Source organism: Hevea brasiliensis, chromosome 8, assembly GCF_030052815.1.
Source record: "Hevea brasiliensis isolate MT/VB/25A 57/8 chromosome 8, ASM3005281v1, whole genome shotgun sequence".
NCBI lineage: Eukaryota > Viridiplantae > Streptophyta > Magnoliopsida > Malpighiales > Euphorbiaceae > Hevea > Hevea brasiliensis.
The window spans coordinates 14,715,691-14,729,442 of record NC_079500.1 but is presented as its reverse complement, the minus strand read 5'-3'; the positions used below and the strand labels follow the sequence as shown (position 1 = coordinate 14,729,442).

Sequence of the window (13,752 nt, the reverse complement as noted above, 5' to 3'; positions counted from 1 at the left end):
AAGCTTAATGGATTGCGTAATGTTGAGTCCAACAGATCTTAAAAACTGAAGTCTTTTGTCAGTTTAAAAGTTAATAATGACTTTGAACAAAGGGAATTTACTCATCAAGAATATTACAGCAGAGAAGATTTACTTATCAAGAACTAACAATGGCAACTCGAGATTTCTCCGACGACTACAGTCTTGACGAGGGTCCTTTGCGGTCTAATTGACAAGGGTGACCTAAATGGTGAAAAGGTGACAATTTACTTAAAATTTACAAATTTTAAAATATTTAAAAATTTCAATTTAGTTTATTATCTTATTTTATTAGTGTATAGAATTTACAAAGGCTAATATATGCTACATTTTTCAAAAGATTTCAATTTTGATTTTTTAATATATATAAATACGTATAAAATACGAGTTAATATAATATTAAATAAATAAATAAATATAAAAGCTAAATATTCAAAAACTATTAATCAAAACACTTGACACAATTAAAAATAATATTTTTTAAAAAACTATTTTAATTTACTTTTCTAAACTATAAATTTAATTATTGGTATTAGATAATGCTTAACTTAATAATTTTATATTAAAAGGTATAATTATTTAAATTTGAAAAATAACATAAAATGAAAGGGAAATATTTAATATAAATGTAATTTCTGTTTATATATATATATATTTAATATAAATGTAATTTCTGTTTATATATATATATATTAAAATTTAAGAATTATGTATTTTTAAAAAGAAATTAATAATATATTTTATAGATAATACATATAAGATATAATTAATATGAATAAAAACTATATTTATTACATATTCCAAATTTTCAGAAAATTATGTGTATTTTTTTTTTAATAAATTTAGGGGTCATAGCAACCTTTATCATTCTAGCTCGTCAGTGCTAAATATCATTACAAATGTAAATCAATAAACATGATAAATAACATAATCTAATATATTTAATATAAAAACTAAAGACTCCCAAATTATTAACAAAAATTTGACAAGTATATTCACTATTAATTGACGGTTGACATAATTAAAAAAAATATCAATTAATCTAAATGATAGGATAATTTAAATGTAACTATATGTAACTATAAGATTCTATCATTCGGAAATCAAATAACTTTATGTTATATTTGGATTGAAGGATTTGACCTAGTTGAATTTGAATTTGGACTAAATATATTGTTTAGATATTTTAAATGAAAATGAATTTGAATTTAGTCTAAATCCCATATATTCACAATAAAAAATTAAAAATTTAAAATAACTACTTTTATCTTATTAAATGGGTAAGCTCTATATAATACTCCCTTAGTTCGCAAATAAGTGTCGTTTAAGGTTTTGATACTAAAATTAAGGAAAGTATTTAATAGTCTAAATTTATAAGAATATTAGACTAAACTACCCTTTAAAAAAAGGGTAATACTTATTTATTAATTCATTAATAAATCCATTAATTCTTTGTCACACACAAATGTAAATCAATAAATATGATAAATAACATAATCTAATATATTTAATATAAAAACTAAAGACTCCCAAATTATTAACAAAAATTTGACAAGTATATTCACTATTAATTGACGGTTGACATAATTAAAAAAAAATATCAATTAATCTAAATGATAGGATAATTTAAATGTAACCATATGTAACTATAAGATTCTATCATTCGGAAATCAAATAACTTTATGTTATATTTGGATTGAAGGATTTGACCTAGTTGAATTTGAATTTGGACTAAATATATTGTTTAGATATTTTAAATGAAAATGAATTTGAATTTAGTCTAAATCCCATATATTCACAATAAAAAATTAAAAATTTAAAATAACTACTTTTATCTTATTAAATGGGTAAGCTCTATATAATACTCCCTTAGTTCGCAAATAAGTGTCGTTTAAGGTTTTGATACTAAAATTAAGGAAAGTATTTAATAGTCTAAATTTATAAGAATATTAGACTAAAATACCCTTTAAAAAAAGGATAATACTTATTTATTAATTCATTAATAAATCCATTAATTCTTTGTCACACAAAATTAATCTCCCACACAACATTAGAAAAAGTCATTTATTGAAGCAATGATAGAGTTAGAACAAAAGTTAAAATGTTATCTTGTTTTTCTAAAAATGAACAAAATTTTCTTCCTAAAGCACACTTATTTGTGAACAGAGGTAGTATCAAAAATTCTAAAATTTAAATCAAACATTTTAAATCCAAATTCTAAAATTCAAATGCAACCTTAGGTAAGTAAGGGTAATAAACCTTATCATGAAAAGAAAATGAACTTGTTATATTATTGAGTTAAGCTTGATGGAATGCCAATTTGTGCATAGAAAACTTTTAGCTGAAAAAATAATTGTTTTGTGCATCTACCAAAAGTTTTACTTCTTCCGATAAAATTTTGCATGATTATATATATATATATATATATATATATATATATATATATATATATATAATTTTGTTAAGTCATTGTGAATAAATCCTTATATCTGTCCTTTTGAAATCTCAGCTGCATAGCTTGGACACGGTCAATTAAATATTAATCTAAGAGCTGTACAGGTAATATCTATGAAAATGACAATGGATAAGTGTATTCAATCAAATTCATACACAAATTATTTAATTATTTGGTCGATTTATTAAATAATGATAAGCAATTCTGTTTTCATTTATTGTTAGTTATTATGTTAATCTAACGGTAAAAATGAAAATACTATTCTTTCCTTATTAATTTGAGTTTAGCTTCATTAAAAAGTACTCTGATTATTTAAAAATCATGAGTATATTAATGTGAGAAATAAATTTAATTCTGGTATGTATAAACTAAATTCAAAATATCTGACTATTTTTTATACTAATCTTAGAAAACCTCTATATTTAAATTTTTATTAAATAATTTATATATGAAGTAGAATAAATATTAATATTAATATTTGTATTATTGCATTGATTATTTAGGATTAGCATTACACGGTTTCTTCTTATTTTAAATTATTAAATGTTATAGTCAATCGAATAGCAATGTTTTATATATATATATATATATATATATATATATATATATATATATATATATATATATATAATTTGAAAATATTAATATGTTTGGCAGGGTCTAGGTATATGTAATTATTAAGGAGAAATTTTGTACCCTTTAGTTATCATATTAAATGAATCAGTGTTGCGTGTCATAAGTATAAAACATTTAAATATATATATATTATTTATTTATTTATTTATTAAATATAAAATACTTATCATACGTTGTCATTATTTATTTGTTTTTTTTTTTAATCAACAAATTATTAAAATATTTTTAAAGAAATCAAGAAAAACTTAATATGAACACATGAATTAAATCTGGTCAATAGGCCTCTTCACTTATCGAATACGTGACATATTAAGTGGGAAAACCTGGAAAGATAGAAACAGAAGAAATCCATCATAACCAAGAGGTAGCAAGCCATTCACAGAGAAAATGTCCTCTAGACGACGTCCCAAGCCTTTTTGTAGAAATAAAAATTAAATCCTCCGGACCTGGGGCCTTAAGGTTATCACAGCTTTATACTACAGTTCTGATCTCCTCAGTCGAAAATGACAATTCAAGCTTCATAGCATCTTCTTCATCCAGAGTTGTTAATTAAAGACAAAGAACCAAGGAATGCTGAATTGGCAGTATCATCTCTGAATTTGTCTTGGAAGTGGTCGAAGAAAACTCGTTTAATTAATTATTTGTTTGTTATTATAATATTGAGTATAAAGAAGTAGTTGGAATAAATTTAATCAAGCAGATGTAGAATATTCATGATTCAATAGCCTTTCATTTTGCTAATTTTATCATTATAAATGATATTGTATCCGATAATTCTCATCCAACCCAATTTTCCCATCCCACCAAAAGAATAATTGAAAAAAAAAAAATTCCAATATTAGGACTACATTTATTTTACGGAAAATAGTTTATTTATAGAAAATATTTTTTATTTTCACGATAATATTTTCTGTTATTTGCTTGTGATGTTAAATAATTGATATGTGTTTCTATCATGTATGTATAAATATTTTCATATTTTAATAAAATTATTAAAATCTAAAAAATAATTTTCTCTTTTAAAAAAAATATTTTTCAAATTTTAGTGTCCTAAAAAATGTAAAAATATTTTCTAAAAAAAATATTTTCTATTAAACAAATGAAGTCTTGATAAGGAGACTGCCTCACCTAATTAACTAACAAATTTAACCTAACACATTTGTCCATGTAATGACCGAGAAAAATGTAGGAAGATACATTATCAAGGCTTCACACGATCTTAATTTCTCCGCTTGCTCTCTCTCTCTCTCTCTCTCTCTCTCTCTCTCTCTCTCTCTCTATAAAATCTGAACCTTACCCTCTCTTTTTCTCTGAAGTCCTCAGCCCTGAAGTTTATAACCATACAACCATATCATACTACTGTATCGACTTGTGATCTTGATGGCTTTCGTGAGGAATTGTTTCAGAATCACCGAGGCAGATCGCCGATCTGAAACTAGATGTATGGTTCCGTTCTTGAACTATGCTTTTATTTACGAGATCATGACAAAACAAATCCACTCCTTTATTTTATTTTACTTTTATGGGTTCCATTTCTTAGTTCTTAGAAGTTGCCTAGATGCTTGATGGATAGGGAAAATATATACTCTTATGTTCTAATTCTAGCGTTTTATTTCCTTCCACTTTGAGGCGTGTTATAGTTTGGTCTAATGTTGGATCTACCTCACGAGAAGGATTTGGGCTGAAGCAATATAGCTATAATGAACTAGCAGAAGCAACTGATAAGTTTTCCAACAGCAAACTCCTGGGCGAGAGTGGTTTTGGTCTAGTCTATGAGGCAACACTAGGTGGCAAAATAGTTGCCATTAAGAAACTTAAAATTGGTCGGGATGAACGGTCGCAGTCGAAAGAAGAATCGGAGAAGGAGATTAAGGTTGTTAGCCAAGTGAGTCACAAAAATCTGGTTAAGCTGTTTGGATACTGCATTGAAGGAGACGATATATTGCTTGTTTTAGAGTACGTTCCAAAAAAATCTTTGAGACATCATTTACATGGTGAGTCCTTTTGTGCTCTGAGACATATACAAATAATAATATGATGTTAAGATCGATCTTGCTCACATGAAATGACATCGCAGGAGAGACAACTTTGGAGTGGGAAAATAGAATGAAAATCGCCAAAGGCATAGCTGAAGGGTTGCAATATTTACATGAAAAATGTTAGTAAGCTAGTTTTTTTCTTTTTTTTTTTATTATTAATTTATTTATAGCTAAAAGTATTTATTGTGTCCATATAGGTACACCCAAAATCATTCATCGTGATGTTAAGGCCGATAATATACTTATTGACGAAAAGTATGAGCCAAAGGTAGAGTATACGTGCCAAGATTTTTCTTAGAAGATATTAATTTCATATTTGGATATAAATTTGTTTATTATATTTGATTATTTTTCATATTAAGACGATATTTCATCGAGCTCATAAGTTGGTTAAATCAATTATAAGCTATAATTTAAAGTTGACTTATTTGTTTAAAATATTTTTTGAGCCTAAAAAAATAAGTTGGGGTGAGAAATTTTTTATTTTAATACTTATAAGCTGAGTGCTTATAAGTTAATTTGATTAAATGTTTTACTATATTATTCGCATTTTATTTTATAATCCCACTATATATCTTTATTTTATTTATTGTTATATTCATATTAAAAACATATATTTTCCTGTAATAATTAAATAAATTGTTTATATTAATTTTAATAAATATTTGTCTATAAAATATTTTTATTTAATTAAAAATTAAATTATATTTTAATATGATTGAAATATATTTTAATAATATTATAATAAAATATTAAATTAATATAATTTATCATTTTAACAAATAATTTAATGCTTTTTAGTCATTTTAATAAATTATATGCCACAATTGTAAGAAGAAAAAAAAATACCACAATAAATCTGTTAAATCTGCTTAGATTATTTTTGTTCAGGTCGCAGATTTTGGACTTGCCCTTCTCTTTCCGGAAAATGGTAGCCTCACTCACATCACTAGATCAAACAAGGGAACTGAAGTGTAAGATGCTTTTTTTTTTTTTTCTTCTCTCTTTATTTAAGTGGTTGAATACATTAATATTATAGTTTGATTTCGAATACTTAAAATAAAATAAGAATGTTGAAATCTCCATCAAGTATTTTCATTTTTTTGGATAAAAGTTTTTAATTTGGTTATTTAATACAGTTTGCAGAAATAGAGCATTATCCTTTTGAAAACGTCTCTAAGATGTTGGATGTTTATTCCTATGGTGTATTTCATTTAGAACTTATAATTGGGGAGGAAAACTTAGCTTGAAGGCACTAATATGGTTGCTTGTTCAATGCAGTTATGCAGATCCAGAGCATTATCCTCAAAAGGTTTCTGAAAAGTCAGATGTTTATTCCTATGGTGTGGTTCTTCTAGAGATAATATCTGGGAAAAAAACTAAGTTTGAAGACACTAATATTGTTGCTTGGGTATGACACTCATCTATAATAGTTAATGTCTTTAGAAATTTATGGATTCTTTCAAATTTCCCAAACTAAATACTGCTTTTCTGTTATACTATCAAATAAAGGGGAAATGATGGTTAGAAAATTAAATCTTGATCAAAAAATAATAACTACTTATATTTATTGATTTTCAGGCAAAACCTCATATTCAATATGCTTTGTGCAGTGGAGACTATACAAATCTTGTTGATTCCAAATTATTGCAAATGAACTACAAAGAAAAGGAAATGAAAGCAATGATTTCTTGTGCTGCAGCTTGCATATATAAACCTTCGAACTCTCGCCCAAAAATGAATCAGGTTAAAATTCGTTTTCATAATTATTTGGTATAGACATATTTCATTTATTTTCATTATTAATTATCTATTAGAGTATTCAAAAAATATGTAAGAGGATAGATTGATTGGTCTTTTTCTATCTTTAAAAGATGTAAAAAGTGAAGATATTACATTAGATCAACATTAAAAATTAAAAAACAACAAATAAAAAATAAAAATATTATATTCGTGTATAACCTTTTCACTACTGCTTTGCCATGCAGATAGTTCGAGCACTTGAAGGATATATGCGTATAGAGGAAATATGGAACGAGAAGAATGACAACGTATTCCTGAAAGGTAATACATGTTAATTTCCATTTCTTAGGGAAATTTAATATGCTACACACACGATTGCCATAAAAAAATTCATATATAAAATTTCCTCTTTTCTTTTGATCAACTTATTAGTGATTTTCCTTTACCATAGTCCTATTTTTAATTTACTATTCTCTTCCTTGACCAGATAATCCTAAGTCTAATGGATCTCATATTGAGCCCAATGGATCTCATAAATCGAAACCTCTTATCAGTTCAGAAGCTAATGGATCTCATAATATTGAGTTCAATGGATCTCAGAAACTGAAGTCCCTGGTCAGTTCAGAAGCTAATAATGGCATTGAACAGAAGGAATTTACTCATCGAGAACCCTTGGTGGCAACTAATGGTTCCTTTAATGCCACTAATGTCACTGAGAGGTTTCAAGATTATCGGCAGAGGAAAATTAATTTTCAAGAAGATTATCAGCCGAGAAGATTTACTTATCAAGAACTAACAATGGCAACTGGAGGTTTCTCCGAGGACAACCGTCTTGACGAGGGTCCTTGGGGTCAAGTCTATAAGGGAGATCTAAATGGTGAAAAGGTGAAAGTTAAGAAATTTAATAATCCTAAGAAGCAAGAAGAAGAATACACGAAGATGAAAGCTGTTGCCAGTGGTTTCCGTCTCAGAAGTCTTGTTAACCTTATTGGATACTGCGAAGAAGGAGCCAATAGACTGCTTGTTTATGAGTTTGTTCCACTGGGCGAATCCTTGAGAAATTATTTTGATGGTATGCCCCTGACGAACTTGTACTATGGCTTTGCGGGAAACTATGCTTGTGGTGTCATATCCAAAGGCCATGTCTATCCCAAAATCTGAAGACAATAGCCCATATTACTAATCCAAAAACAATCTGCAAGCTATTAGGTTTCTAGCTGTAGGTCTATGTTATTAATCCAAAATCTGAAGACAAAGCCCATATTCTATTCCTTTTGGGCCTTTGGAATATTTACTTGGACATTTCAGTTTGCGATTTGTCGTCCTAACAATTAAATGTATGCACAAAATACAGGTGAAGACGGTTGCCGGAGAGTAAGTGACGATTTAATACGATTGGCAAGAACATTGGATGATTTGGAAAATAAACTTGCGAAAGGTGAAAATGAACTTGCGAAAGGTAAGTAATTTAGGCATTGGCTACTAATCCTTACCTGTTTCCAGATTTAAGGTGTTTGTATCTGATTCCTGATTTATGTATTTTCAGAAAATTTTCTGTCGTGGCATATGTCAGCGCAGTGGAAGGACAAATTTTTTCTTGATGACGATTTTGAGCTCAGGGTGATAATTACACATATAATAGCACCTTATCGGCAATCGTTTGCACATTTTTGGGCATTTTATTTTATATATATATAAGAAGTTTAGAAATTTTATTATCTTTTATATTTATGCATTTTAACTGCATTTAACTTCACATATAAAAAGTTCAATTAATGGACAGTCAACTTATTATTTAGTGCATAATTAATTGTATGTAATTGCTGACAATAGCAGATAATTAGCATCTGTGTAATTTTCTAAATCTTATAGTCATCTATTTTTATAGGACATTTGAAATAGGATATCATATTAATGGATAAATTTGACGGTGGAGCCATAAAGTTTTTTGTTTTTTAATTAGATTTGATGTTGAATGTGTCACTCGTATACTGGAAGATTAAACTATACAAATAAACTGTGTTTTTGTCTTTGATATCAAAACTATTAGATGCACTAAATTTACTTGGGTCATATTTGTTCAGGTTGCAGAGTATGGACGTGAAAAGTTTTCTTCAGATTTTGAAGTTACTCGTAACTCCGCTAGGTAAAGATGAAAATTCTATTTTCTATTTTGTTGCCTGAGCTAAATTAAATTGCAGCCATGTGATACACTTTTGGCATATTAGGAAAAATTTTATATATATATATATATATAAAATAAAGGAAGAAGAGCATCTTACCATGTTTACAACTTGGGGAATATTTGTTGAACTTCTTCTCATATTTTAGCACTTCTTACATTTTCAAATGCAGATGTATGGCTCCTGAATATATTATTACTAGTAAGTTCACCAAGAAGACCATTGTTTATTCCTATGGTGTAATGCTTCTGGAGATGATAACTGGGAAAGAAGCTTTTGATGATATAGTTGAATGGGTACGTACTTGTTGTTCAATTAATGTAGTCTATAGATATTGTTGTACATTTATAATGTATAGGAAAAAAAAATTTTGAAATTAAAGCTTAATTGCTTTGGGAAATACTAATAAACTATATTCATATTTAGGGTGTGCCTCAACTTGAACGAGCTTTGTCCAATGGAAACTATGATTTTGTTGACAAGAGATTAAAGGAGTATAACAAAAATGAAATGAATCGAATGATTGCTTGTGCCTTAGCCTGTTTACGTGATCATCCACAAGATCGACCAGAAATGAGACAGGTAATTCCACAAACAGCTTCACATATTTAAATTATGTAGAACAATATTGATAGATGTTCAGTGCTCTAAATGAATAGAAGCACTGTTGTTTATTCGCTAATTAGTAGTCTGTAGTTTGAGCTAATATTCTAACCAACCTCAATTTGCACAATCTTTTAACATTAATGCTCAAAGCAGATAGTTGAAGTTCTGAAAGGAAATATTGATATGCATGATCTCTTAAAAAGGGAACAACAGCTAACGAAGCAAGTTGAGTTAACCTTCGGGATGGAATCTCTGCCCAAGCCCAAGATTATGGCAAGTTGAGATTGGCCTCAAAAGGACGTTGTCCAGAAGATGTCTTGGATTTATTGGTATATCTGGATGGAGGTGAGTGTTTTAGGCCTTGATCTATTTCAAGATTTAAGGTGTTTGTATCTGATTTGTGATTTTTGTATTTTCAGATAAATTGTACTCGAGGCATATACCAGTGCATTGAAAGGACAACTTTCTTCTTGATGATGATTTTCAACCAAAGGTTGTAATTAAATATATAGTAGCACACCTTGTTGGCAATCGTTTGCACATATTTGGGATTATTATTATTATTATTATTATTATTATTATTATTATTATTATTATTATTATTATTATACTGAAAGAATTTTCGAAGTTTTATTATCTTTTATATATATGCAGCATATTTACAATGATAAAAAAGGTAAATTGACTCTTTGTTTTATTAAATTTCTCTTATATATTTACATATTTATTTAAATTGACTTCTCATTTTTATATATTAAATCCTTTTTTTAAGTAAAAAATATATTTTTTATTAATAGAAAATCAATTGACCCATATATATTTATGTACAACTTCACGTAGATCTCATCTTTCTAAACTTAAGACTTAACTAATTTTACATGAGTATTTGTGCATTATTTTTTTAGTATAATAAATATGTTTTATAATTTATCTATATATTGACTCTAAAAAATTTTTTCTCTAAATCCCACACTGCTTTGCCATATGAAGTTGTATGGCTCCTGAATATGGAGATGGTGACTCGGGAAAAACCTATCGATGATATTGGTCTACGTTCTTGTTGCTCAATTGATATGGTCTAAAGATATTATTGTACATTTTTTAAGTGTAGGTAAAAAAATTTTGAAAATTGAAGCTTAATTGCTTAGGGAAAAATAATAAATTAATATTTCATCTATCACCATATAGGCGGTGCCTTGATTTAAACGATATTGGTCTAACGGTAACTACGATTTTGTTGACAAGAGATTGAAGGAGTATAATTAACAATTGGATTGAGTGATTGCTTGTGCCTTAGCCTAATTACGTGATAATCCACAAGATCGTTCAGAAATGATTCCGGTAATTCCACAAATAGCTTCATATGTATTTTCAAATTATGTAGAATTGACGAAACACCAAGGTTGGATTACACCAAGGTTTAACTGTAAGTCCTTATCTTTTTACATTAGTTTTAGATGAATTAATGAAACATATACAAGAGAGTATCCCTTGGTGTATGATGTTTGCGGATGATATAGTTCTGATAGATGAGACACGAGAAGGAGTTAATAGAAAGAGAAGACTTTGGAGAAGTACTCTAGAGTCAAAGGGCTTTAAGTTAAGTAGAACAAACACAGAATACATGCATTACAAGTTCAGTGAAGGCCGAACTGATAATAGGGAATGAGTTAGTTTAGATGAAGTGGTACTGTCCCAAAGTAATCACTTTAAATATTTCGGATTAGTCCTTTAAGTAAATTGGGGATGTGAGGAGGATGTTAGTCATAGGATTAAAGCCGGATGGTTGAAGTGGAGATGTGCCACGGGAGTTTTATATGATCACAAGATTCCCAATAAGTTGAAAGGAAAATTTTACGATACAGCCATACGACTGGCCATGTTATATGGTAGTGAGTGTTGGGCACTGAAGGAGTCGTATGTGTCTAAGATAAGAGTTGCGGAGATGAGAATGTTAAGGTAGATGAGTGGCCATACTAGACTAAATAAAGTCTGTAATTAGAGTATTAGAGAAAAGGTAAGAGTGGCGCCAATTGAGGATAAGTTGTGAGAAGAGAGATTGAGGTAGTTTGGTCATGTAAAACGTAAACACACGGAGGCTCCAGTTAGACAAGTAGAGCACATTAGATTAGAGGATAGTTAGAAAAAAAGGGATAGACCTAAACTGACTTGGAGGAGAGTAGTACAACATGATCTAGAAGCATTACACATTTCTGAGGATTTAACCCAAAATCATTTAGAGTAGAGAAAGAGAATCTATATAGCCGACCCTAAATTTTTAGGATAAAGGCTTAGTCGAGTTAAGTTGAGTTGAGTAAAATAATATTGATAGATGTTGAGTGCTCTGAATAAATAGTAATGTTGTTCATTCGCTACTTAGTAATCTGTATTTGAGCTAATATTCTAATCAACCCCAATCTGGACAAATGCTTTTACATTTATGTTCAAGGAGATAGTTGAAGCTCTAAAAGGAAATATTGATTGGCAAGATCTCTGCAAAAGGGAACAACAGCTAAGTCGAGGACCAGGGACCAAGCAAAAGCCTTTAAGCAAGTTGAGCCAATCCTTGAGATAGAATCTGATGTGTCCCAACCGCAAGTGCACGGGTCGTTCAAGTAGTATAGAAAAAGATATCGTTCCCACGAGGAGTTGTGTTAATGATTGAATTTTTGATATAAAATAAAATATGTTAAAATTGTATTTTAATCAAATTAATAAAAGAAATTTAGGAATTTGAAGCATAAGGTATGAAAATGCAAAACAAAATTCAAACAATGACTAATTTAATAATTCGCAAAATAAAGAAATTGATAATATTAATAATGAAAAATTAATAAAATGAGATTAAACTAAACACTCAAAAATAAAATTCCAAGCAATAATTGATAAAAGACGATTCTGGAGTTAAGGGTTCATATTTAAGTCATTTTGGGATTTTCCCTAGCTAGCCCAATCCATGAAATTTATGGGTTTAAAGGAGATTAATTCTAAAATCCTTTGAAAACTCTTTCGAGTGAGACAAAGAGTGCCTTAATTAACTTAATCCTACTTTTGTGAAGTTAAAATTAACCAAGACCCATTAGGTTCTTTAATCAATCTATTAAAACCCTCTTAACCCTTAGTCTATTTCTAGATCTAAGTTAATTAAGTCCAATTTCTTGATTAACTATCACTTGGTTTTCTCCTTTCGGTGCTTCAACCAAGGATTAAGAACATAACTTAATGGGGCCCTTCATTAAGCATGTGAATAAGCACACAAGAAATGGATTAAACCTCATAAATTCATTAAATTGGGACTAACCCAGTTCAAATCCACAAAAATAACTAAAATACTACATCCCTTACTCCAGAATCAAAGAAAACTACTCACAATCCATGTTTAACACAAGAAATTCTAAGTTTATAAGGAAATAAAGCTTTAATCTAAGCTAAGAAACAAGAAACTAAACACTAGAAATGTAGGAAAAATGTAAGAAAAGAAAGAAATCTCCAAATCTGGTTGGAAATGGAGTGGGAGATGATTGTGACTCTTCAGCTGCTGCCTCCCCTATTCCTTTTCTTCCTCTACTTGCTTCTTCTTTTCTAAAATGGGAAATGGGGCTATTTATAGCATTTTCTGACATTGAGCCCTAAAATGGTGTGTTTTAGGAGGAATTTTCTGAGGGAATCTTCTGCCAGCTCATTAATGAAACCTTTGTGGGACTGCATAGGTGGACTGCATAAGTTATGCAGTCCCTTATGCAGTTTTCGACTGTTTCTGGTTTACTTATGCGAAACTGCATGACTTGGCGCATAGGTTATGCACAATTCCGTGAGATTGCATAAGGGAGGCGTGAATCTGCATAAGCTATGCACTCCCCTTATGCACAATTCGGCAGGTGTTGGAACAATATTTCTTCTCCTTATGCAGATCTGCATAGCTTATGCGGCAAGTTATGCGCAATTTGGTCAATGCATATTTCAACTTGAAAACTTGTTTTTGACATCTTTGGCTGTAGAAGTCACTCCTCAATGGTAAAATTTCTCTTCAGTCCTTCAAAAACACCATTTTTCCTAGAAAACAAAGTAAAAA

General features: G+C 29.0%; 1 protein-coding gene across 1 annotated transcript; it reads left to right on the top strand.

Moving 5' to 3' along the window:
• The first annotated feature begins 149 nt into the window (after positions 1–149).
• On the top strand, positions 150–10,330 carry LOC110671614 (receptor like protein kinase S.2). The gene is made up of 16 exons (XM_058150702.1): positions 150–202; positions 4,715–5,103; positions 5,187–5,267; positions 5,346–5,416; positions 6,040–6,122; positions 6,430–6,559; positions 6,730–6,894; positions 7,137–7,212; positions 7,379–7,963; positions 8,246–8,350; positions 8,438–8,511; positions 8,976–9,037; positions 9,247–9,370; positions 9,501–9,656; positions 9,834–10,025; positions 10,100–10,330. The coding sequence occupies exons 1-15, from the start codon at positions 150–152 to the stop codon at positions 9,960–9,962; spliced, it is 2,283 nt and encodes a 760-aa protein (XP_058006685.1). The 3' UTR covers positions 9,963–10,025; positions 10,100–10,330.
• The last annotated feature ends 3,422 nt before the right edge of the window (positions 10,331–13,752 follow it).

Coding starts and splice junctions, on each gene's coding strand:
- LOC110671614 (XM_058150702.1), top strand. CDS start 150: ATGGCAACTCGAGATTTCTCCGACGACTACAGTCTTGACGAGGGTCCT. Junction 8,512..8,975: donor ATGACGATTTTGAGCTCAGG/GTGATAATTACA, acceptor ATATTTGTTCAG/GTTGCAGAGTATGGACGTGA. Junction 9,038..9,246: donor GTTACTCGTAACTCCGCTAG/GTAAAGATGAAA, acceptor TTTCAAATGCAG/ATGTATGGCTCCTGAATATA.